This window comes from Triturus cristatus, chromosome 3_1 (genome assembly GCF_964204655.1).
Source record: "Triturus cristatus chromosome 3_1, aTriCri1.1, whole genome shotgun sequence".
Taxonomy (NCBI): Eukaryota; Metazoa; Chordata; class Amphibia; order Caudata; family Salamandridae; genus Triturus; species Triturus cristatus.
This window is the reverse complement of record NC_140583.1, coordinates 512,819,567-512,846,254: the sequence shown is the minus strand read 5'-3', so window position 1 is coordinate 512,846,254 and position 26,688 is coordinate 512,819,567. Positions and strand designations below refer to the sequence as shown.

The 26,688-nt window shown below is 46.8% G+C and overlaps 1 protein-coding gene across 1 annotated transcript in view; it reads right to left on the bottom strand.

Annotated features, from left to right (window-relative positions):
• Positions 1-26,688, bottom strand: part of LOC146860509 (aminopeptidase N-like) — a 368,609-nt gene that overhangs the window by 199,793 nt on the left and 142,128 nt on the right. The window contains exon 12 of the mRNA XM_085644421.1: positions 6,635-6,774. Within this exon, the coding sequence (XP_085500547.1) occupies positions 6,635-6,774 (140 nt within the window). The remainder of the gene's footprint in view (positions 1-6,634; positions 6,775-26,688) is intronic.

Genomic DNA, 26,688 nt, shown 5'->3' with positions numbered 1-26,688 from the left:
GCCGGACCCGCTTCCCGGGTCCCGCTTCACGGTGCTGTGGTTTGCTGAATCCTGGACACATCGCACTGAGGGCTTTTGGTAGACAGGGCTGCGAGCGAGAATACTGCAGGACTCCAACTTCCAAGAGTCCCTGCTGTTTCCTTCACCCAATCCACCTGGTGACGCTCTCCCTGTAGGCCACGCCCCCCTCTACACCCAATCTATATCAAACGGGTCACTGCTCCGCTGCGCGGGAGCGCGCGGGAAGCGCCCGGGAGAAGCCCGGGACAAGGGCGGGCCCTCTGAGGCCCTCAGAGGCACGAGAAGGCTAGGCTAGGCCAGTCCCCTAACATCTGTCTATCCGCATACTGTTCGGCCAGAGTACCCCCACCTGTCTTGTGACCTCCTCGCCCCATCTGAGAAATGTTTTAGAATGTTTACAACAATCTGAGAGGTTCTGTAGACATAGATTATCAGGCCTAGGATTAGTTCATTAAATTTATACCTTAGAGAAATCTGCCAAGTATTTCAGCCTAGATGCACTAAATAGTAATTTCCCCTACACTTTTTATCGTTTCTCATTGTTTGTTTGTGATGATGACAAAGAAATTAAGGTCTGGGAGAATACTGGTAGGAAGATCAGGCTCAAAAACCAGATCGAATCCCCTCCGAAATAAGCTCAGCCAAGCCACTAATTTGAAAAGCACTTGCCAGCTTTTTAATCTTTGGGAAAGGGGTAAGAATAAAGCTATAGTGGCGGACAATATGTCGGAGGATATTAAGGACTCTGGAGCTATCCATTCAGACATATTACCCAATACTTCGAGAGAGATGCCTGAAAATAAAAAGGTAATTGTGGATAATAGTTCAGTAGTAACAAAAGTAGCACCTTTGTCCTCTGAGTGTGGTTTTTCTCCTCCCCTATTCTCTACAATGAAAAATATTATTGAACTGGTACCAGAAGTAGTCATAAAAACAAAGAAAGACATAGAACAAGATAACTTGCATATAGAGAAAACTTCACACGAAGAGGCCCATCATACAGTAAATATATCGCCAACAAAAGATTCTTTCAACAATGGTCTGTCTCCAATGGTCCTTGACAAAGACCTATGTCAAAGGTACATAAAGACTGACCTGGTCAAAGCCGAGATGGACTTAAAAACCCCGGTAACATCGACCCATGCTGGCTTGCATCTTTACAGTAGTACCCCTTCCAAGTCCTCACACTCAAATTTTTCCATAAGCCCCAATTTGAATCTGATTGGGATAAATGCACTACAATGTCAGGGGACAGACAAACCCATTTCTGATTCCCTCCATATATTAGAACACTTATTGTCGTCCATTTTACAATTATTGGAAAAATTTGTGGGGGGATCCGACTGTGTACTTGATACAGTGACCCAAATTTTGAAAGTTTTATTGGGCACTCAAAAAGAGAAGGATGCAGTCCAAAAGAAGCAGTCCTCCTCCTCTGTAGTATCAGATGAGGTAGGAATAAAAGAACAATTATCAGTAGTTAATAATGTTCCAAATAGAGTATATGAGGATGTAAAAACAAGTGCTACCCAGCCATCCCCCACCCTAAATTGTTCTTTAGTTAATGATTCAGAAATTAAATTTGGTGGGGAACTCCCTCCAAAAACTGGGAATGACCTTTTCCCTATTTTTAAGACGCAACAGGGAGAAGGAGATAGAGAGGTGGATGCCACTCCGGTAGGGAATGGTAATAAAGGGAAGTCAGTGATAATAAAAAAGAACGGAAAAAATAAGAGGAAACTATTGAGACGGATAGAAAAAATAGGCGGAGGAAAATCCTCATTAGAAAACATCTTAATTCCCCCTTACACAATGAGGTATATCAAACTCAGGTGGTAGCTGAAAAGGATAATAACCCTGAAAATAAGATCATTAAAGAAAATATTGTGCCTCCGCCCCTGGCTACTCCAGCATTATTATCTACTTCCCCCCCCCCCCTCCCCATCATCAACAATTGACACAAATATCCTCTTCCAACAAGTTACCATCAATAGGGATATAATTGGGTCAAAAAATCCAACATTTTCAGGACATGAGCAAAACCCCTCCGGCCAAGTAGCTCCAATACTTAACCCTCTAGCAACACCTTTCTTGGGAGTAGTTGCAAGAGGTGCCCCGTTAATAGAGTCTAAGGAGAAAAGCATAGATACCGTATGGGTAGAATTTTCTCCCCTTTTTGATGCTGAATGCATTCTGAACAGATCCCTCCTGCTTAAATATTTTCAAGAATCTGCTAACTTGAAACTAATACAATCAGCCGATCTAGATAGGGTACAATTATTAAAATCAGAAGTGGGGATGATAACTAGGGTGAAGTTCCACTCCAAGTTAGTAGCCAATCTAATTCTGCAACGCTCAGAAGATCTGCAGAGCAGAGGAATAGATGTAATCCCGGTGTTGGGGCATACTAGACAAAACAATATCCTTAAATCCCAAACTCGCCAGAAGCCCCCCTTTTCTCTGTTGCAAGCAGCAACAGGTAGTATAAATAAGGTGGGTGAGCTTACAGAGTTAAAAATATGCAAGTCTAAGGATTCTCGTTTAGTATCCTATGCTAACCCTACCTTGCCATCTTATCAATCTGATATCGGAGAGGAAAATGTTCAATGGAATTGGCTTCCCAGAGTTCTTGCAGAAAGATCCCTAAATAAACAACTATCTAATTCGCATCTTTAGCAAAGAATTATTTATAATATCCTGGAATGCAGCCGGTTTAAAAAACAGTCCGGAGAAAACGGCATTCCTTTTGTCCCTGGAGGCAAATATAATATGCCTCCAGGAGACATGGTGTACCGATAAAATTCAAATAGGGAAAGATTATTATGTATTGGAAGGTAGCGCCACCCCGAACAAAAAAGGACATGCCAGTGGGGGGATAGCTTGCCTCTTATCGAACCGAATAAATTGGAACTATGTGCACTATATGGATCCGAGTAAACTCTTCCAAGTAGTAACCTTATTTGAGTCTGGCAATCCTAAAACTGGCAATCGTCTGGTTCTGATAAATGTCTATATACCACCGGAAGCTGGTTTTAATGCAATCTTAAAAAAGGTTTTCTTGCATAGCCAGAGTATCAGGGAGAAAGATCCAACGGCGGCTATAATTTTAGTCGGGGACCTGAATTGCAAGATCTCCAACTCAAGCATAAACTTATTCTGTGATAAACTTAGAGAAGAAACTCTCCATATTCCTCGGGCAGCGTTTCCTGAAAATATAAAAACAAATAAACGTGGCAAACTTTTACTAAATGAGTTGGCAGAAATGGATGGGATTTTTGCAAATGGGAGACTCCCCTCGGATTCCCCGGCTAAGTTCACGCATAAATCCTACCAAGGGGAATCGATTCTTGATTACGTAATAATGGGGTCCCAATCATTTGAGTTATTGAAGGATCTCGATATTATTGATACACCGTTAAGTGATCACAGAATCCTCTCCATCTCGATGAATGTAAAGCCATCTAAATGTGATCAGTGGTCTCTGAATAGTGATCAAACAAATTTCGGTTCCAAATCAGGAAGGTGCTACTGGAACGCAAGGGCGTGTCGAAATTTGGAAGAAATGCTCGATGTAGCAATATCTGAGCTTCCTTCCTGGTATGGCTCTGAAATTGAACATTTCTCTCTGTTCTTGAAGTCAGTGATAACAGGGGCAAAAAAGCTCAATAGGAAAAAGTCCTTTGGAATATTTACTAGCCCTCTGAGACTGCTTAACATAGAAATTAATAAATTAGTAAGGGCCCAATATTTAAATAGATCTGTTGCTATAGCACAAAAAATAACAATGTTAAAAAGGAAACGGAGAAGGCTATTAACCACATTACGCAAAGAAAAAGAGGATGCTATCTGGGTAAAAATAAGAGAAGCTGCTATTAACGGGGAAATGAGGCAATTTTGGTCCCTTATAGGTGAGGGGTGCGGACTGAGAACAAGCCCTTTACCCATCCCTATTGAGGAAAAAATATGGAGGGATTTTGTCTCTAATCTTTATGCAAGCAATAATACGGTGACCTTGCAAGTACGGCCAAACGAAATGAGCTTGTCTTTAGAGCCATTTACAGAAAAGGACATAGACTTAGCTATTGGAGAAATGAGGCACTCCGGGGCTATGGGCCCGGATGAATTGCCCATTAATGTACTAAAACAGAACAGGGCTAAATGGAGTATGCTACTCTGTCCAATTTTCAATATTTGTTTATCTAGAGGTAAGGTTTTACCCTCTTGGAAGGGAAGTATCCTGGTACCATTGTTTAAAAAGGGAGATCGTTTATCCCCTCAGAATTACCGCCAGATTGCACTGTTGGATGCAATCGGCAAAGTTTTTACAAGATGTCTGCTCAAACGAATAAATGATTGGGTGGAGCATTTAAATATTCTTCCTCTCGAGCAGACAGGTTTCAGGAAAAACCACAGTACCATGGACAACTTAACAGCCCTCCAGGTAATAACCGATAAATATATTGGAGCCAGAAAGGGGAGAGTCTATGCGGCATTCCTAGATTTCTCCACAGCCTTTGATAAGGTCGACCGACAAGTACTGTGGAGAAAGCTACATGCCCTGGGAATGCCTCATAGACTCTTATGCTTGGTACAAGATTTGCACGATAACACGTGGTGCAGAGTGCTATTGGGGGGTGAAAGGGGCTTATCCCAGCTTATTCCATCGGCAAATGGCCTTAAACAGGGCTGTCTTTTAGCTCCTCTTTTGTTTTCCCTTTACGTTAGTGATCTCCCCCTTATCATATCTGCATGCGAAGGAATTGCCCCACGTCTGGGAGACAGATATATCTCTTGTTTAATGTATGCGGACGATATATTAATCCTAGACCTTACTCCAAAAGGCCTTAACAACCGTCTGCATTCATTATACGCATTCTCCGAAAACCATTTCCTGAAAATAAACATTTCCAAAAGTAAGGTAATGTGTATGGAGGGGCGAAAAAAAAACTGAAGTTGGAACACATTAGCTGGGAGCTGGGAGGCCAAAAACTAGAAAGAGTAAAATCATACGTATTTTTGGGTAAGGTTGTAAATAGCAACTTGAGCAACAAATCCCATATAGAAAATAGTTCCCGCAAGGCAAAGTCGCAGGGAAATGGGTTAAGAGCATTATACAAATCAACCGGTAAAAGACACTTTGGTTATTTGCTGGAGGCTTTCCGGGCAAAAGTCCCCCCAACTTTGCTTTACGGCATAGAACTCATCGACTTAGTCGAATGGGGTTTTTTGGACATTATCGAGGGTTCCCTCTTGAGAAGCTTAACTTCAGTTAATAATAGTTGCAGTGCAGCAGCCCTTCGTTTAGAATTCGGTCTAAGAAGTAGCTGGGCACAGGGTCTGGCAGGAGTCATTCGCTGGGTTATCTGTTTGGTCAAAGGAAAGCCAGCCACACTAAGATCCCTAATCACAAAAGAGTTGATGGGCCCACTAAAAGAGCATTCGATTCTTATAAAGAATTATAGGAAGGCCATTACACTCTTGGACTTAGAGGAAGCCACTCTTTTAGACCTTTCTATGCAACAATTAAAATTTACATTAAAACAAGCCACATGGAAGCTAAGCTACGAAAGGGATCGTAACTTGATTGTACAAAAGAAGGGGGCCACTCAAGCTGTTGATTCCTATTTGTTTAAACAAATACAACCTTACGCCTCCTGGAATATACCCCACGATTTGCGCCGTTTTTGGCTGCTTCTTAGGCAGGATCTCCTTCCACTGAATAAGTTGTTGGCCAAATGGCATGGTATATCTAATATATGTAACCTTTGCAATATCTCAGTCCAAGACTCTATACATGTCCTGCTAGTCTGTCCAGCATTAATGGCCCACCGTCGTCTGTGGGTAAAGCCTGTATGTATTCAGTTTGGTATTTTATCCGCAAGATCTCTGATAGATGCTATCTTCAGTCCCCCAAACGAAATTTTCTGTAACAGAATTTTTAACTTTTTCAAATGTTTTTTAGAATTGTATTAGATGAACGGTATGATAATCCGTACATTTTTTGCTAGAAAAAGTCGATTATATGTGGACTCATTTTATTATATTTTGGCTGTTATTTTGTAATATGTGGATCTCCAAGGAGTTCCAAAATCATATTTAAATAAAATTACTTACTTACTTACTGTATACTATTGCCTATTGTACAGCAATCGCCTCACTTTTGCAATAAACAATTTATATACTGATCATTTTAATTGCCATCAAATTGGAGCTGGTGAAGTATGACTAACTCTGAACAAAAGTACACTGACCTCATTATGATGAATGCCTCGCTGCCACCGATCGGACCAGTAACTAGAGTTATCAGCCCCATTAGGATTACAATATTGCTGGTAAATGGCAGGCCCATGAGTTTCACCCAGACACTTCAGCTTCTGAAATTGGGGAGTTATTGGGGGAACTGAGTTCAGTATTGCCAATTTCTAGTAATTCCTCATATTTTAGGGATACCTCATTTCTGAGGGATACCTTAGGGTAAAACTGAATAGTCCATCATACCACCCCCTACAAAGGTATTGATGCTGCTGGTATTGGTATTGGAAGGTTGCAATACCGGGCTTTTTCATGGCATACTTGAAGTACGGCCTTAAGATATTTATTTCAGACAACTTACCCTGTGATCTAAAGATAACTGTAGTAGAAGTCGCTCCCAGTTCTGTTGGTCATACTTAACTCTGAAATATCCAGTGACATTCAGGTTGGCAAGGACCCAATCAGAGCTTCCAGATGGCAATTTAAGTGCATTGTCACTAGCTAAAGGAAAAATAATACATTTTTGTAGTATCTGTTGCATTTTTCTTTTATATACAGAGTATTCAACTTGCAAAGAAAATAAACGCTAAAAGCTTCATTTACAAATTTAATCACAGTTGGTCAAGGAACTCAGAGTCAAATATATCAAAAGACAGGTTGGAAAAAGTGGGTGTAAATTGCACATAGTTGTTTGGCAACCTGTCTCTGATTTTGCTATGCAAATTATGTCCAAGCAGATCACATAAAAAAATGCAGGTCGCATGCAGACCCTGAACGACTTGCCTAATTAATATTAATTTGGCAGGTTACTATATATGACGCCCTGGAATTGGCTGCAATGACAGGCATGGTCAATCAATCTATCAATATGGATTTGTAAAGCACAGCTAATCACCTAACAGGGTATGCAGGTGCTTGCAGGTTCCGGAAGCTCATTCGAACAGCCATGTCTTGATAGGAAAGTGTTAGTATTGTGGTTTCTGGTTAACTAGTGTAAACATCCAGGCCAGGCAGAACCTACCACTCTAGTCAGTGTAAGCTAGGTACACAACTGAGAAAACCTGTGCTTGCTCACCCTGTAATATCTTGGCGCAGAGCAGGCAGGCTTATCTAAAAGGCAATCTGTAAAGTATTTGTGCAACACAAACACACACAGCGACACAGTGATTACACCACAAAACAACTCCATGTAGGTTTATAAATATAGCCTATTATATTCTGAACAAAACAAGACCAAAATGAAAAGAATCCAATGTACAGTTTCAAGTTATACACGTTTACAAATGCAATAAAAAATATTGTGCTTTACAGTTCTGAGCCTTGAGAGAACACTCATGCTAGTCAGATAACTAGTGGTCGCATCGACCGGATTATTTTGGTTTGGATCCCCACAGAGGATTGGCAAGTATGCATTTTTGGGTTAGATCCCCACAGAGGATCGGCACGTACGTGTATAGAAATCACCATAGGTATGTGTGTACCTAGATCACGGGCCCGGGGAGATCCTTCCTGAGTCCCCCAAGTCCGGCACACTGAGTTCGATGCAGGGGAGTGCAGCACAGCTGGCACGGACCACTCAGGATCATTCACAAGCGAAAGTTCCTTCACTCGAGGCGGCGGGGTTGGAGCAAGCCACCAAAGTCACCGACCTTAAGGACAGAGCTTCCAAGACAGCGATATTGTCAGTCAAGCTGCAGCAAGGATCGGGATGAGAGCCGCTGTTAGGGCGATGAGGTTGTCGCTGCACTCAGCGTTACCCTGGCAATGCATCAGGCCAGGGGTGCACTGAATTTGCTTGGCATGCAACACTGCGACTGTTGCTTTTCTCCCACAGAGTATGGGTCCTCCCTGCATGGACTGCTTGCCATCTGGGGTACACAGGGGGGTATTCCCTAATGAGCTCACTGCTACAGTTTGGATCGCTTACCTCCTACAGACCAAAGCACTGGTTTCGGGTGAATCAAAGCAATCAATCCGTCGTTAGCAGCGGCGCTGAATCATGTCAGTGCCAGCTGCCAGACTCAGAGTCCTACTGGTTGGTATGGTGAAGTCTTGATGGCCCTCGGACTTCCAGGAACAGGGGGCAAGCCGACAAGTCCTTGTAGAGCACTTTGAAAGGAGGCACTGCAAAAAGGTAGTAGGCAGCAGGACAGCACAGCAAGGCAGGTAGAAAAGTGGCAGTCCTTCCTGCAGTCCAGCAATCAGCAGGCAGCTGGCCAACACAGCAGATCAATTAGCAGAGTGGCAGTCGTCCCTCCTGGCAGCACAAAAATCCCTCTGGCAATGTGCAGATGTGAGTCAGCAGTGTCTGGTTACAGGTCCAAAGAAGTATCTGATTAGATGGGGTCAGAGACCCAGTACATTATAACCAAAACTGCCTATGAAGTGAAAGTGATATCAAAGGCTGGCCTTTGAAGCATGCAAATCTCCTTTCAGACCAGTCATGTCTGCCATGCTGACCCTGTGGGGTTGATCAGTGCTTTGTGTGAGGGCAGGGCACTACCTATTGAAGTGTAAGTGTCCATCCGTCCCCATCCCTCGGCCCAGGAAGACCCATCAGTATGCAGATGAATGCAGATGCAGCTGAATGTCCTGTGCTTGTGGCTGTCTAGAGGGAATGCGCAAAGTGTAGCTGTCACCCAAACCCAGAAGTGTATTAGAGACAGGCTGGAAGACACACAAAGTGCTAGGAGTAGAGAAATGTCCACTTTCTAAAAGTGATAGGAAATTGGGCAACCCAGTCAACCCTTGTGGGCTTGGGTAGAGAAGCGGTAGGGTAAAGCTGCCTACAAGGGATATATTCAAGAACAGACTTAAAAAACTTTTTGAAGACTATTTCTCTCAAGTGATAACTGAGAACATTAAAAAGAGCAAATCAAAGATTATTTTCGATTGAATTGGTAATTAATTACAGCAACCGGGTTATAGGTGATACAGAAAAATATATTTCAAAAAGTCATAAAATGACACACATGTCCTAAGGTTCACAAGACTAATATACAGGGGTACAGAGAAATACAGAGACAAAAAATGAAATCACATTGAAAGCAGATCATATATACATTCAATACATGAAAAGCATCTTAATTCTCAATGTGTGTATCTATCTCCACAGAGAAAAGAATAAGTCTGTCCTAAACATAGGAACAAATACCCAGAAGGAAATGAATTATAAGAATTTCTAAGGAGAATGGAATCGTCGTCGATGTTTCAGTCTTCGCTGAAACAAATCTGTGAGACCATCTTCAGGACATAGTCAATTCTGGTTAGAGTTCTTGACCCCTTGGTCAACAAAGAATCTTTTCAAAGACTACTTTAAAAAAAAAAAAAACCTTTATTAACCTTGTTGACAATGAATACAGACATTGGATTGATTAACGTTGTCAGCGACAGTGCACATACAGTATAGACAGTGATACAGTTACATTAAAACAATTGTGTTCATTGCATTTTAAACACCATTGCACTCAAGGAATAGGATCCAATGAGTGAGTGATGAGACATACCTACATGGCCAAATGGACAGCTGTTTCCATGCACTGTCCCCCAGCATACCATTCATTGCCCGGCCCAATGTGAAACCAACATGATAACTGAATCTATCTTAAGTGTCCATTGTGGGGGCAGCCAGAGATAGGAGCGAATCGCAAGGGGAGCTCAGTAGACAGGCATTCTAAAGGGTTTTGGGACTCTCACTCTGCTCGACAGGGTTCACAGCTGTGGTGTCCAAAAAACAGAGATAGGCACTGAAGGGTTCCCAGATATCACGGGGGATGGATCTCATTGGCATTAGCTTCCAATAGTTGGCTAATTGCTCGTGGCAGTACGTGGCATCTTTAAGCCAATCCCGTATTTGTGGAGCTCGGGGACGTCCCCAGTTCATCGCGACCCTGCGCTTTGCAAGCAGCAGCAGTAATACGGCAAGCCTGATGATCTCGCAGTTCACCTCAACCACACATTCCAACAATCCCAACAACGGGGACAGGTTCAGTGGTGTGTCTATTATTGTCCCAATAGTGTGAAATACCTTCCCCCAGTACCTGGTAATAGCTGGGCAGTTCCATGTCAAATGTAGGTAATCTGCCGCAGGTGAGTGGCACCTTGTACAGAGATTCTGGAGTAAGTCCCATGCGATATGTTTGTACAGGGGTTCTATAGATGCGATGCAAACATTTTACATGAATGAGCCACAGCCTGTAGTTGGGAGATAAAGATTCTAGTTGGCCGCAGCACAATTCTCACTGTTTATCTGCTAGGGGCTATTGAAGGTCTCTGTCTTACGCCTCCTGGGCCAGTGTGGATGCTACTGGCGCTAATTTATGCATGTGAATATATAACGATGTGATAAGTTTCCGTGCAGTGATGGTTGTATAGATATGTTCTAGTGCTGTGAGGGTTTGTGGGAGCTTCGGAAATGTCTCTAAGGAAGCTCTACAGGTTGCGCGTAGTTGTTAGTATAAAAACAATCAAGGGGGCCATTTATAGTAAGGTCTTGATCAGGAGGGTCAAGGAATTGATTGTTTGGAAATAAATCAGCAAAGGTGCGAATGACAAGTCGGCCGGCTCGGCGCAAGGGTCATTGTCCGATAACGGAGGGAGTTCGGGGTGTCTGGCCACCGGAACCGAAGGAGCATACAGGCGCTTGTGTCCCGAGCGCTTTGCAAGACCTCACCATGCCCTGGGTAAGCACTGTGGGGTATCAATTTTGTGGTCTGGACATTTGAATGGGAGAAACAGCCGTTGATATGGGACATAGTGAAATCTTATCTATTTCCACTGCCACGTGTGGCTGGAAGGGTGTAGTATGTGTCCAAAAATGTAAACATTGTGCCTGAGCGCACAGTGCGTATACCTGTAAATTCGGTGCACCCAATCCGCCCCGTGTTTGTGGCAATATGAGGAGTTCGTATTCACCGCGGGGTTGTTTCCCGGCCCAGAATAACACTTTGAGATTGGATCGAAGTCTATGGAAAAAGGCTTGTGAAATTGGCATAGGAATGTTAATGAACATGTCGAGGAACTTTGGGAGTACCACCATCTTTGCAATGGCGATCCGCCCTGCTTGGGATAGCAGGAGCTCAGTCTATATGTGGATGCAATCCTCTAGCCAGGTCATTGCACTGCCAAGGTTGGCCCTCCATATTTCCCTTGTGTCGATGCATACATGTATCCCCAAGTATTTGACAGGGCCGCCTGCCCACTGGAGTGGATACTCCACGGGTAAGGGGACTTTTGCCACCATTAGGGGGAGCAACGTGGACTTGGCCATGTTGATGTGGATCCCAGATATGCCACCAAAATGTATAATATCGTGAATGAGTGGTGAAAGGTTTTGTTCCGGGTGATTTACATACAGGGTGATGTTGTCCGCATAAAGAGACACCACCAGCCCGTGGGTGGTAAAGCCCAGTCCACGATCCGCATGATGTTGGGGGATTTGAGCAACTAAAGATTCCATTGCAAGAGCAAAAAGTAAAGGGGATAGTGGCCACCCCTGCCTCATGCCCCTACAGACTGGAAAGCGATCCGATGTTTGGCTGTTCAGATGTATGCGGGCAGTAGGTAGGGTATATAATAAGCAGATCTGTGTGAGAAAAACATTGCCCAATCCCATCCTTCCAAGCAACGGAAACATTCCAATGTATTAAACGCTTTTGTAGCATTGCGCAGTGCCACCACAGCTGGCAGGCGGGGGCTTAGGTGGTGCATCACTGAAAACATGGTCCGGAGATTGTGAGATGTTGATCGGCCTGGTATGAATCCTGATTGGTCAGGCCTGATCATCACTGGCAGTAGAAGTTGGAGTCTATTAGCCAAGACCTTGGCAAATATTTTATTGTCAATGTTGATGAGGGATCGTGGCCTATAAGAGTCGCAGTTATGGGCAGGTTTGTCAGGCTTCAGGAGTGTAAAAATTACAGCCTCATGCATCGAGGGGGGGAGCTAGTTTATCTCTAGGGCATCAAGGTAGACGTCCAGGAGCTTGGGTTCCAAAATTTCTGAATATTCTTTATAGAGGCAGCTGGCAGCCCGTCCAGCCCCTGAGCCTTATCAGGGGAGAGTCCAGCAATTGCCTGCTGTACCTCTTCTAAGGTGATCGGGGAATCCAGGAATTCCGGGTGGGTGTTTGATAACCATATCAGTTCAATGTCGTCTATATATGCTTGAAGGTCGGTGGGGGTGGTGGCCTGAGCACTGGAGTACAGTTTTGTGTAGAAATCGACCATGATCTGCATCAGTTTCCCTGTGGAGATGTGTCGCTGACCCTCCGAGTCTGGCAGATCGGTGATGTCTGATGTGGCATGCAGCTTCTGGAGTAGTCGACCGGGACGGACCCCTCTCCGTATCTACGTGCCTGATCAGTGTGGATCTCTTCTCTAAAGGCAGAGTACCTTAGTGCTCCAGGGGGTAGACACCAGGTGAACGCCCTCAGGGGGGGCACCCGGAGGGTATATGTTCAGCTGCATAGGGGCGTGGTCCGATAATGTGTGCGGCAGGTGAGTGATCGTAAGTTGCAACAGGAGAATATCCCTAGTAGTCTATCCTGGACCACGCTCCATGTTATAAAGGGAAACATGTGCCCGTACAAGTGTGAGGATGGATATGCCTCCAAATGTCCACAAAGTGATTATCTTCTACAATAGTGTTCAGGACTTGGGCAGCTTGTGGATGTGGGCGCCTGGAGCTGACCTCCCTGTCCATGGAATCTATGAGTGGGACATTGTAGTCTCCACACCAAATCGTTGTTTGTGAGCCCATGCCTGAGATGAGGTGCCAAACCTTCATAAAAAAAAATCTGGGTCATCCCCATTAGGTCCGTAGATTGTGGAGAGTGTGATTAGGTGATTATATAGTGTACCTGACAAAAAAAGGTAGCGTCCCTCGCCGTCGCTGATGCACTGTTTTGTAGTCTAGGCCAGGCCCTTTATGGATGAGAATACATGTGCCCCAGGCATAGTTGCAGTATGTAGCTAAATAGGTGTCGCCCTACAGCCTCTTGAGCAGTGAAGGAAGAGCCCATCTCATCAAGTGTGTCTCCTGGAGGAAACAAATGTCTATCTGATGTCTGTGTAGATAGCGGTCTACCAGGAGGATTTTGCTGCTGTCATTTAGGCCCCTAACATTCCAGGTTATAAGCCTTACTGAGGCCAGGCTACCCATCTATGTATATGAGGTTCATGATGGGCATCATGATTGGGCGTGTCTCAACATAAGGATTGTCGTTACCAGCGTGTGAGTGCGTACGGTGTCCAGTGTAACTTGTGTAAGTACAGAGTACCATGCCAGCTTTGTCATAGAGCATAAACAGAACTTTCAAAACAGTAACAGTGATCCAACCCGCCCCATGCCCCCTCCCGCTACCAACTCCAACCCCCAATCAGGATGAGAAGGACCCACCCCCCACGTCGTAAAAATCTGAGATTCATCCCTGGGGACAGTGGAGCCGCCGCACAGACTAACCCGCTACTGAAGGCTGGGTGGCCGTGCATGGATACGTGAGATTGGGAGCCCAGAAATTACGGAGCAAACGTTTTGTAATCTATTGGAGCTCTCTAGTTAACTGATGTAGAAACAACATTTTAGCCATATGTAGCCTAGGATTTAGGCCCAGATCTCTGTACTGGGGTGAATGTATGACATTGTTCTGCATTCTGTCCATCAACTGTTGTTTTTGCATTTGTCACCCCGAGTGGGATGGGTATGCCCAGACGTGGGTCCCATGCTCTCCATGCCACTGGAATCAAACTATCCTGGCTGAAGAGGGGTGAAACCCCGAAACCGGTCCTAGGATGCTTGTTTCCAGTCCAGGGAGGACCTGGCTTGGTAGTTCGGGCTGGACTGTTCCCATGAGGCACATGGTCAAGACTGATTTGCATATGGCTGGGTTCAAACTGGAATGGCATGGTGAGCTAAAAAACGATGGATTTAGGCCCAGATCTCTGTACTGGGGTGAATGTATGACATTGTTCTGCATTCTGTCCATCAACTGCTGTTTTTGCATTTGTCACCCCGAGTGGGATGGGTTTGCCCAGACGTGGGTCCCGTGCTCTCCATGCCACTGGAATCAAGCTATCCTGGCTGAGGAGGGGTGAAACCCCGAAACCGGCCCTAGGATGCTTGTTTCCAGTCCAGGGAGGACCTGGCTTGGCAGTTCGGGCTGGACTGCTCCCATGAGGCACAGGGTCAAGACTGATTTTCATATGGCTGGGTTCAAACTGGAATGGCATGGTGAGCAAAAAAACAATGGATTTAGGCCCAGATCTCTGTACTGGGGTGAATGTATGACATTGTTCTGCATTCTGTCCATCAACTGTTGTTTCTGCATAGGACTAATAATTGGCAGTATCTGAAGAAGCGCAAGCCGTCCCACAACAGACAATGTCTGCATATGCATAAAGCAACTTCGATTAATGCCAAACATTACTAGTCATCGTCGCTCAGCCGAGCGCCTGAGGAAGCGTGGAAAGGAGTCCCTGGCCCGGTCCGGACTGTACCTGCTTCTTGGCAAACTTGAGGGCCTGCTTAGGGTCTGTGAAATGGTGCATTTTCCCACCTTGTGCTATGTGCTATGCGCAGTTTAGCTGGATATAGCATAGTGTATTTCAGGTTGGCCTGCTGCAGCAATCATTTTGCCGGCTGGAACTCCTGTTTGGCTGCTTGCATGGCCATTGTGAAATCAGGGAAACAGAATATGCAGACCCCCTTATATTGAATCGGTCCCTTTTCTCTGGCTGCGTGAAGAACGTGTCCTTATCTTTGTAGTTCAGCAGCCGTGCTACTATTGGACAAGGCGGCACCCCCGGAGGCTGGCGCAGTCACAATGTCCTGTGTGCTCTCTCAATGATGAAGACTGGGGACATCACGGGTCCAAAAAGGACTCGGAACAGTGTTTCTACAAAGTCCTCCATTTGCAAAATGGCTGTCGATTCTGGCACACAAGGAATACCAAGATTGTTTCTTCTCGAGCGGGCTTTGAGATCTTCGTTTTTCTGCTTTAATACCTCAAGGACGTTGTCCAACCGCAAGAGGTGTTTAGAGGTGGTGGCCTGGGCATCGTCTCATTCGCTCGCTCTTGTCTCCAGATGGTCTAATCGGGAGTCATGCGTATCAACTGCAGCCTTCATTTTGTCCAGGCATGCCGTAAAGAGGCCAAGTTTAGTGTCAATGGTCATCACGCCGGACTTGACCTCCAGCATGATTTCTTTGAGATCAAGATCAAGATCTGGTCTCTAGGCCTGCGGGGGAGGGCTGATGCGTGATGGATTGCCCCCGTCTGAAGGCATGGAGTGTGCTGTTGGTCGGCCTGAGTGTGGGAGCACTAGTCGCTCCTTTCCACCTGAGCGTACGCCGGATGCCCAGCCTCCCTTGCACACCACCCGTCAGGCTGTTTGATGATTCCCGTGGAGGATGGGGGGGAGAGGAGAAGCCCCGCGCCAGGTACCTGGAGTTCTTTGTAAATTGGCCACTAGTGGTGGCACCCCCAGTCCTTTCATCGCAGTAGAGCCGGTGTTGTCGCCTTCGTGGCCCCAAGCTGTGTGTTGGCTGTGCGGATTGTGCAGTACTGATGAATGCCCTGATCTCACAGCCTCCTTCAAGGTATGGGTTGCTGTGTGTGTAGACAGTTTGTTGCTCACCGACACAGGTCTGCTTTAATCCAGGGGTCAGTGAAGTATCTTGGAGTAGCAGCCCCCAGCTGTCACGACACGTCCCGCCTCGACGCCACTCCAGTCCGGGATTATTTGTGTCTTTTACCGGCAGGCCTTCCGTGGGACGCACACCGTCCGGCCGCACCACTGCCGCCAGCTTCCCCATGGTGCACTCGTCATCCCAGGGGGTCCAGGCATCTCCCAGGATCTGCGCAGGTCTCCTACCTTGATCACCCAGACCAGACCATCCACGGCCTGGAATTGCCCACGAGCAGTGGGCCACCGACTGCAGACGGCCTTGGCCAAGCGGCAGTGGACTTAGCACCCCTGAGGTCCGACCTCGGTCTCCGTGCTGGGTGCAGTTGCCTTGCCAGAGAGAGCCTCCTCGACACCCCAGAGCACCACCGCGTCTGGGCCCAGGCCGTCCTCAGGTCCCGTAGGCCACACAGGCCGCAGCTAGCATCCGCAGACCTGGGGCACCCGCCAACGTTAGTATGTGCTTTGTCTTCCAGAGTGTCTTCATGATGGTTTGGTTCAGCATATGCGTTCCTCTTTGCGGCTGGATGGGCTCCCCGAGCGTGTGTTTACCAAGGATTCTGTGCTCGACCAGCAGAGCTGGCACTCTATGCGGCCATTTTGCAACGCGGCAAAGCCATGCCCCCTCTTCGAAGACTACTTTAGTGTGTAGAGTGTCAAATATCAGAAATGAATGAGTCAAATGACATAGTTAAATCTCCTTAACAGAATAAGGGAAAGGATTTCTTCTCTCTTCCCCATCGGCGTGTTCACAGAACACCGCAGTAGGGAACAGATAGATTTACTTGACCTCAAACTAACATTGAAGGAAAGAATATTACATACCGAATTGTTTAGAAAAGATACAGCCGGTACCTCAATCCTTCATGCTGACAGTTGCCATCCTCCCAGCTTCCGCTGGAGTATACCCTATAGCGAACTATTGAGGGCTAAGAGAAAGAGCAGTACAGCTAGTCGATACAATAAAACCGAGGAAGAAATGATTAGCTGATTGAAAGTAAGGAAGTATCCAAAAAAGGCCTTAAGAAAAGCCATCGAAAAGGCTTACCTGAAAACTTGGGGGGATATTCTCAAGAACGTGTGATAAACATCGCAAAATTAGCTTAACGCAACTTTGCATATAGCAGTCTATCGCGGGAAAACAATGCTGTGTTAACGTATCATTCTCAACCCGGCAGGAGCATGCGATAGTCCCATGAAAACACGTTAAATCACCATGTTAAAATCAACACGACGCTGCAAAAATGCGAAACACGTACGCCCAAAAAGTTACGATGAGGCCAATTGTGATACAAAAATCAGCGATAACCAGCGACAGGCCTGCAATTCCCACTCCTCATGAGGGAAAATGCACTATAAAAACCAACCAAAAAAAGGGCAAAAACCCAAAACTGCATAGCACCATGGATGCACCCGGACCGAGTGCCCAGGCCATCTCGAACCCCACAAGCCCCACAGACCACCAGCAAGGAACCCCGGGGTCGGGGAAGGCCAAGGAGAAGAGGAAGAGAAAGACGGGGTCAGTCTGTAGGAAAACCAGATCATCGTCACAGAGGTTAAAGAACACTAACAACAACTGTCCGTCACCTCCTACTTGTCATTGGCAACACAGATGGAAAAATGGCATTCCATCGTGATTACAGTCGGAGTGTCGAGTAGGTCAAGATGTGCTGGCATGATGTGAAAAGCCAAACCAAGAAGAAACCCTCTGCCAACAGGAAGGCAGCAACGGCGACTGGAGGTGGGAGTCCTGCGCCACAGGAGAGCTGGAGCAAATGAAGGCCACACTCATCAGTGTGGAGACGGTGCAAGGAGTCGGGAGTCCGGACACAGCCCGACATGACCTGACACAACATCAACAGGGTGAGTAACGACCAGAGACTGGGGGGTCGGGGGTGACGGGCACAATAGCACACATGCACAACGACATGTAGCACATCGCACAACCACAATGACCCTGGATCATGTCCTTCATCCCCGTGGCACACTGCAGCACACATACAAACATCAAGTAGGCCCCTGTCCACCATGTGCCCAAAGGGGTCCCACCCCACACATCGCCAATTCCACAACACACACATGCACCCATGCGAAACACAGCAAAGATGCGAATTTGTGAGCCCCACTGACAATGCAACTGACACTACATGACGAGCAGCATGGCTGAAGTACAATCACCATGACATTGTGCACGCCACAACACTGTGTGGACCACATCCGTAAAGGAGCAGGTCACACTCTGACACATCCACGTGCACAAACAACCACTGATGTTAACAATACATCTGCAGATAAACAATGCACAAGAGTACATAAACCGTCCAACAGCACAAATGACCCAAGTCGCCAACATCACAGCACCTTAAAAGCACAAAAGTCAAAGGCACACTGCCTCCAAGATATAAGGGGACCAAAATCACAGCTGCAAGGGTGACTCTCCCACAATGCAGCACACACACATAGCAATGACAGCACAACCATATTGACGACAATGTAGTACACAGTGCAACACTTACACTGCAGAACAGAGGACACAACTGGGTCCGCTTGTGCATAGAAAATGACCAATTACATCTGACATAGCAGAAAACTGTGAGAAGAAAATGTATGTGTACAACCTCACCTACGTCATGTAGTCCAAATGTCCACTGTCCCGTATCAAATAGTCCGCTCCTCCCAAACAGTCACAATGTACATTGTCATGCAGTCTGTATGTAAACTTGAACAATGCGTCAACATACATGCCAACATAATGTCAATAAGTATCTTCCCTTCACATTGCAGAGGGACAAACAACACCTCCAGTAGAGCAGACCAGACAACTCATCAGTGATGCTGAAGAGGATCACCACACCTTCGACACCGATGCCCTACAACAGCTCATGGATATCTTAGGCAACCCACCTCCAGGAGCAGGGCAGCCAAGTTACATAGAGGAGACCCCAGCCCCTGCACAGACCACACAGCAGGAAGCACCCGCCACCACGGCTTTCTCCCAACACTTCACCGAGGCACACATTGCATTCCAATGCCACATGTTAGATTGCCAAAACGAGGTGGCCGAACAGGTGCGGGTGGGGCCCGACCTCATGAAAGCCTAACTAGAGGATATACGTGGGTGTCTAAGTCCCATCAGGGACCACCTACACCCCACAAAGGAGACACACACTGCGACAGAGACACATGCATTCACACATTTCCTGTACTGAACCACACCCGGGGCCCCGGAATTATAATTCCCACACCCACGCTGGACCTGTGCACGACGGCCCAGTCCACTCCTCCTACATATTGAGTGGGTGACGACAAAGCTACATGTCCAAGGTCTCACCTGCTGCCTGCGGTGTTATGGCTGCGTCTGCTGTACACAGCACAATGTAATGTGGTAGGGCCTGGGGCCCTCATGCGTACATCATGACCACACAGACACACGCAGATAGTTTGTAGAAATGGCTATGGGCACGTGCACCCGGCAGCTTTATTGGCAGGCTCACATGTACAGTGACACCTGTGCTGGATGTGTGTGGGATGAGTGTGAGCCAGCCCTCACGGAGTGGTTGGTGCTGGCAACAACTTGAATAGTGATCACTATTAAAACGGAAACAGAAAACACCAGCATTACAGAAACTACTGCGAAGCATCATGATGGTAGCCGTAGCAAGTACAGAGGTTACCCAATATGCAAACAGAAGTGTCCATGAGTTGCAGTGCATTGAGGTTGGGGCCCTAAAGCTGAGTGAGCTCATGTGAATAAATTGTCTAGGATTGTGTCCCTTTGGGATATTACTAATGCAGCTGCAGTGGGGTGTGTTACACCTGCATCATCGTCCCAGGTCTCCCACACAGCCTGAGGTGACATTTCTGCCTGATCTCTCCACAGCACTCAACACAATCAGACATGGACCATGAGTTGTGGTGCACCTGAAGAGCTGATCAGGGTATCAGACAGATGATGACAGGTGTGAGCAACTCTGTTAGTCTGCCAGTGCGACTGATTCGACTATGGCAGTTGTCGTTTGGAGGTGGTTCTGGCGGTGGTGGTGTGTGCCCCCTGCGGTGATGCGACGTCCGGGCCGGTCAGGACTCGATTTGATGTGTGAGCCCTGTTGGACCACATTTGAGGCCGGAGGCAGCGGACAGCATTGCCACAGACACATGGCATTGATGACCACAAGGCCATCGATCCGGAGGCCATCCAATATACTATCAGGCAGGGTCCCTGACATGAGTTGCACAGATTTAGGGGCCCGGATGCACTGCGGCCAGCACAGGCACACTGCCACGGGACGGTGACTTGCGCAGCACTGAGGTAGGGCCACATGGACTGAGCGGGTCCTTGTTGATGTTGAAGGTGAATGTAGTGGAGGGTTGCGGGGGACAGTGGAAGGTGTCCTCCAGGGCATGATGCAGAGGGCAGAAGCCATCCGGAAGCAGCAAATTGAGGAGTGGAATGCTACAGCCTCATTTTTACCACCAAGTCGGTATCAGCTCCATGAGGATGAAAACAACCCCCAGTCCATAGATTCAGACACCACCAAAGTTCTACCAGAGAGTGTCCATGACTGTCAGGAAACAGACTTAGTTGCACCGGGGCAAGGAGGGGATGCAGTCTGCGATGAGGCCGGTACAATGATATAAACTCTGATATGAATAAATCAAGACTCAGTCCCAAATGTGTGACCTACTCGACCGCAGTGTAGGCCAGAGGCAGCGGTCAGCAGGGGCCCACAAGCATGTGTCTTCGGCTTGAGATGCACAGAGTTGGTGACACCAGGGCAGTTGTTGGTAGTGCTTGATCACCTCCGTAACGATGATCCTTTTTTTCTCCTGACTGAAACTCGTTTTCCTCTTACACCTCTCCTTGAGTGCAATGATATGAACTCTGCCATGATGAAATCAAGACTCAGCTCCAAATGTGTGACCTACTCCAGCGCAGTGTGGGCCGAGGGCAGTAGTCCGCGAGGGCCCACAGACACTTGTGGTTGGAATGCTATACACAGACTTGGTGGCACCACATTGAAGGGAGTATAGTGACATAAAATCAGCCATAAATATACACTCTGCCATTGTGTAATCAAAGACTCAGTTCCAAATGTGTTTCCTACTTGTCCGCTGTGTATGCCGGTGCAGTACATCAACGACAAAGGAGGACTGCGGGCCTTGCTCGAGGAGGCCGTGATGGTCTGAGCAGGCTGCCAAGGTCATGGGCCTCGGGCTTGGAGGTTGCATCGGCATGTGGTAGGCCCTCTTTGACACACGCCGGTGTCGGCAGGTGAGCAGTGAGGGCTGGGTGCGCAGGGGCGGGCAAGACAGGTTCAGGGACCAACGGTCCGGGGTACAGCAGGCGCACAGATCGCAGGCAACTCCGCTCATGATGACGGCGTCGACTCTGGCAGAGACGTTGGGCATTCCAGAAGAAAACCACGGCCAGAGCTACATGCTTTTTATTTACACCCCTATGCTGGCCTGGCGTATGCCGGGCCAGTCCACTCCGCTCACACTTACAGGAGGGGACATAACAAGCTACATTTCCGCGATCTTCCCCACTGGCTGGGGTGACATGGTTACGTCCACTGTCCACTACACTCCATACACCAGAGGTGTATGTCGACATGGATATGTGTGTGGTCTGCATACTGCAGTCTGGCCATCACATCCACGCCACACTTGGCATTGTGTACATTCTCATTTATGGGTCATTTGCCTCCTTCGCACATGCCTGGTTCCCACCTCTCCCCACAATCTGCTATTGTGTGGCTGATGTGCCATGCCATTGATGGCTTATGTACATGGCTGGCCCAGGTTGCCACAGTTAGTTGTGCTGTTGTGTTTGGTGGGTGGGCATGTTGTTGGGCATGTTGTATGTGAGTTTGTAACATGTGCATTCTCAGTGTTGTGAGTTGCATGAGTGTGGAGTTGAGTGTTCATTTGGTACTTACCAACGAGCAGTGCATTTCCATGGGTGCCATCCTGGTAGCGCTGGTTGATGATGGACTGTCGGTAGAGGTAGGAATCATGCACACTGCCTGGGTAGTTGGCAACGACGTTGGTGGCAATTCCCTGGTGGCCAACTGTTGCCTGCACATTGATGGAATGTGTGTGCTCTCCGTTGAGGTAATTGTGTCCAGTGTCACCAGGGGGCCCAAGTAGGACATGTGTGCAGTCAATTGCCCCCTAACAGGTGCGGGAAGCCATCTATGGGGTAGACGTCTTGCTTGGTCTACAGCTGTTCCTGCGCAGTGTGGGGGGAGTATAGGTACTGGCATCCAAGACATTTGTAAGGAACTTGGATAGGACTGGCTGTGAGACTCCTCCGACTCTGGCGGTTGTTGGTTGGAAGGTACCAGAGGCCAACAGATGCCGCACAACCAGCAGCTTTTTCTGATGTGGGATGTTGGTTGTCCGCTGTGTTTGTACCGTCGGCCTGTGGGCAATGATGATCAGGATGCGGAAGATGGTTGTCCTTTTGAGCCTGTAGTGGGCAATGACATTCTCTGGTGTTGGGTCTGTGATGTTGGTGCGCTTTCTGAGGGTCAGCTGTCTTTGTCTGCGCTTCCTCTGTGGTGGTCCGGGGGGGGGGCAGGGAGGGTCTGGTGGGTGGAGGATCTGGGTGTGGTGGCAGTGGGTGCTGTTGCCCTATTGGGGCTCCGGGCTGCATGTTCAGTGGCTCCATGGCATCAGTTGTTCTTCAGGTGTGGCTCTGGGCTGTGCTCCCTTTTCTGGTGCCAGTTGTTGTTCGACTTTACACCTGGTCAGAGCAAGTGTTAAAATCCTGCAGCTAATGTGCCTTATCGCATGTTTTGTGATCTTATCGCTGATCTGGCAGGTCGTTGAGAATGTTGCCGAGTGGTGTTATCGTGGCTTTTTGCACGGGAACGCCTACTCTGCATCTCATTAGCGTTAGTTGCCGGGGTAATCTGTAGCGATGTTTTTTGTGGCTGCTATCGCAGGTAAACAAATGATATGGGCTGTTAGTACCGACTTGTGAATGGGACGATACATTTATTGCCACTTTAGCTGCGATAAAGTGCAGATAACTCGGCGATACATCCTTGAGAATATGCCCCTTGGGATGAGACACATTTGAGGAAGCCTAGACCTAAACAGAATCCTCAAGATGAACCATCAGATTCATTACAAAGTTCTCCAACCAGGCTAGCGCTTTGAGAAAGGTTCTTAAAAATTGGTGGGCTATTCTCACACAAGACATCATTTTAGCCACCAAAATTTGCAACACACTAAACATCACTTTCCAATGCAATCTCTCCATGAGAGATATGCTAGTCCACAGTCACTTACCCCCCAAGAGTCCAGTTTGGCTTCTTCAGTGTAAGGGTTTCCGGAGATGTGGGCACTGTAAGGCCTGGAAATACAGCACTAATGTCTCAGAAGTCACTCTCAAACGAGTAAAAAAGGAAATGCGTAGAACAAAACGTATCACATGCAAAACTGATTTTGTAGTCTATGGTGTCACATGCCCTTGTAACATGTGGGCTCACGTCATTCCCGATACAAAAACGAGATTTTAGAACACTGGAGGGCTATTACCAATGCTGATTTGAGCAATAATACAGCCAAACACTTCTGAAACCATCACAATGGAGACTGGACGAAGGCCAGATATTTTGTGATTGACACTATACCCAAACATCTAAGGGGAGGAGACAGGGTTTCTGCGTTACGCAGACTAGAATCCAGGTATATTATAGAAGCTGGCTGTCTAGCTCCATCCGGAATTAATAATGAATGTACTGTAGATGTCTTAGAGATACAATTTGGCCAAATGTCAAATTTTAAATTCCCACCACCCCCTTATTCTGGATTTGCATGTTTTGTTACCAGTATATATTAGCCCAGTAATTAGATTCCAGAATGTATAAAAAATGTTGATTGTGAGCCATAACCTTCGTCCATTAAGTCCATTAATCAATTTGTCAGCCCCCGCTTGACGAATCATCCCGAGACTTTCAGGGTAGGAGCGGAGCGTAGCGCCCCATTAGTTTTGAAAATTTAGCGAGGATTCGTCAACCGGTGCCAAAGTTATTCAAAATAGAATTGTGAGATTTCCTATGGAAACACGGTCCTAACTATAACTACCTACTGGCGACCGCCAGTAGGTAATATATATATATATATATATATATATATATATATATATATATATATATATATATATATTACCTACTGGCGGTCGCCAGTAGATATTTATAGTTAGGACCGTGTTTCCATGGTAAATCTCAAAATTCTATTTTGAAGAACTTTGGCGCCGGTTGACGAATCTTCAAAACTAATGGGGCGCTCCGCTCAGCTCCTACCCTGAAAGTCTCGGGGGGATTCGTCAAGCGGGGACCGAGAAAAAAGGGGGGTCCCAAAACGCGTTTTACCCATGCATTTTCCCATAGGACCTTCAGTCGAAGGTACAGCCCGAACGGCTGAACAGAATTACTTGAAATTTGGCAGAGAGGTAGTCCTCAGGTCAGGGATGTGCTTTTTGCATATATGGAGTCAATCTGTTCAGTAGTTCCTGAGAAAATTGCAGTTAAAAGCACATACATATCTATAGCCGCGCACCGTGCGCGCACCCTAACGTGCGCGAGCGTAATTCTGATTGGTTGTTACATGTAAGTCAACGTTCGAATCGGTCGAAATCATGAAGTGTCGGCCGCCATTTTGTTTGTTTTCAGTGCGAGAGTGGAAAAGGAAGGTGGCGAATGTGAAAAGGGTGCAGGGTAGAGAGTTCCTGACCCCCTTGCAGGACCCCGAAGGCAGAAAAAAACATTTAAATTTGTTTTTTTTTTTATTGCGGGGGTGCGCGCACTGTGCGTGCACGGTGAAAAACCATAATAAAAATAATTTTTTTTTTTAATACTTAGTTTATTGAAAAATAAATATATTAAAAAAAAATAATACATACATATTTAAAAAACTGTACAAATTCACTGAAAAAACCATAGGTTTCACACATGTTATAGTTAGGTGGATATTTCACTCGTAAAAAACCAATGAAATTCCACCGTTATAGTTAGTTCAGATAACTATAGCTCGCGCGACCGCCACTCTATCACAAGGATGATGTCATCAGTGATGTCAAGAGTGATGCCACTGACCATGTCATGAGTGATGTAATATGTGACGTCATGAGCAGAGGATTGCGGGCGCGCGAGTTATAGTTATCTGAACTAACTATAACGGTGGAATTTCATTGGTTTTTTACGAGTGAAATATCCACCTAACTATAACATGTGTGAAACCTATGGTTTTTTAAGTGAATATATATATATATATATATATATATACACAAACACACACACACATATATATATATATACATAACATATATATATATATATATATAGAGAGAGAGAGAGAGAGAGAGAGAGAGAGAGAAGTAGAGAGAAGTAAAAGTTTAGGTGCACTCACATTTCTACATTTCATCAGCTTTTCCTCTGATTGTGGTAGACTGACAGATCACAATGTAAGAGGATAAAGGGATAGGGGAGGGATGCAGGGGGGAAACCAGTAGGAGATATAAAAAGAAGTGCCCATACAGGGCTTGAATGAAATTGAAATGAAAGGAGATACAATGTAGTACTATGGATAATGACATCTATATATCCTGGGTGTCGTGAGAGGACATCAATGTGTAAATAATAACATTGAGGTAATTCATGGCGAAGGTTGATGTGGCTGATCATCAGTCGTCATGATTTCAATAAGAAAAATGGTAGAAGCATAGTGAAGCCCATTCAGGGCGAAATAAAATGAATTAGAGATATAAAGATCCAGGATGAGTTTGCGGTCAAATATTCACATGAATGAAATATCGCAATCTCGTGGTTATTTAATCTGATGATGATGATTTTTTCTCATGAATATCATGTATATCTGTATATATATTTATTCTCTCTATGTTTCTAATATGACTGTCACATTTGTATATTGTATAAGGGAGACAAGAACCGTCTCAAGCTCAAGCTTTGACCCTGTCCTCAGGCAGGTCGCCCCCCCAGCCACAACGCGGTCCTCCCGTGACGCTGCCCCGCGTATACTGCTGCTGCCCGCTGCCTGTGTTTCTAACTGTGCTACTACGTAAGTCCTGCCCCTCTGGTTCTGTATCTCCTGTGTCCACCTGCTGCCCGTTGTACTTGTTCTCCCCCACTGCTGTGCCTCTGTGCCCCCTCCCCCCCGTTTTGCTTTTTGTGTTCCTCTGCCCCGATTTCGCATCTGTGTCCTGTATCCCGTTTTTACTTCTGTGTCCACCTGTTGCCCATTGCACTTGATCTCCCCCACTGCTGTGCCTCTGTGCCCCCTCTCCCCTGTTTTGCTTTTGTGCCCTTTTGCCCCGATTTCACCTCTCTGCTTCCCTGCGGCCCCGCCCCCCCCGCTCTTCCCATTCGCCACCCCGCTCCTGCCTCCCAGCTGCTCCTCCCTCCCACAGCCCTTCATATGGAGGCCGCGCAGCCTAAGGTGCGCCAAAGGCGAGCCCGTCTGCGCCCGTCCGCGCCTGGACCGCGCCCAGTGCCAGAACCCCTGCCGGAGCCAGGCCACTCGACTGAGGTATGACTCCGCCGCCCTCAACGCACTCAACACCGGATGACCGCCCGCCTGCTACCAAGCCACCCCGAAGCGCACCCATGGACCCTTCACCTGTCAAGCCTGCAAATACACCTGCCTCCGAACCTGCAGACCACCCGCCGAACCTCGCAACAACAAAAACCACCTCAAGTGCATC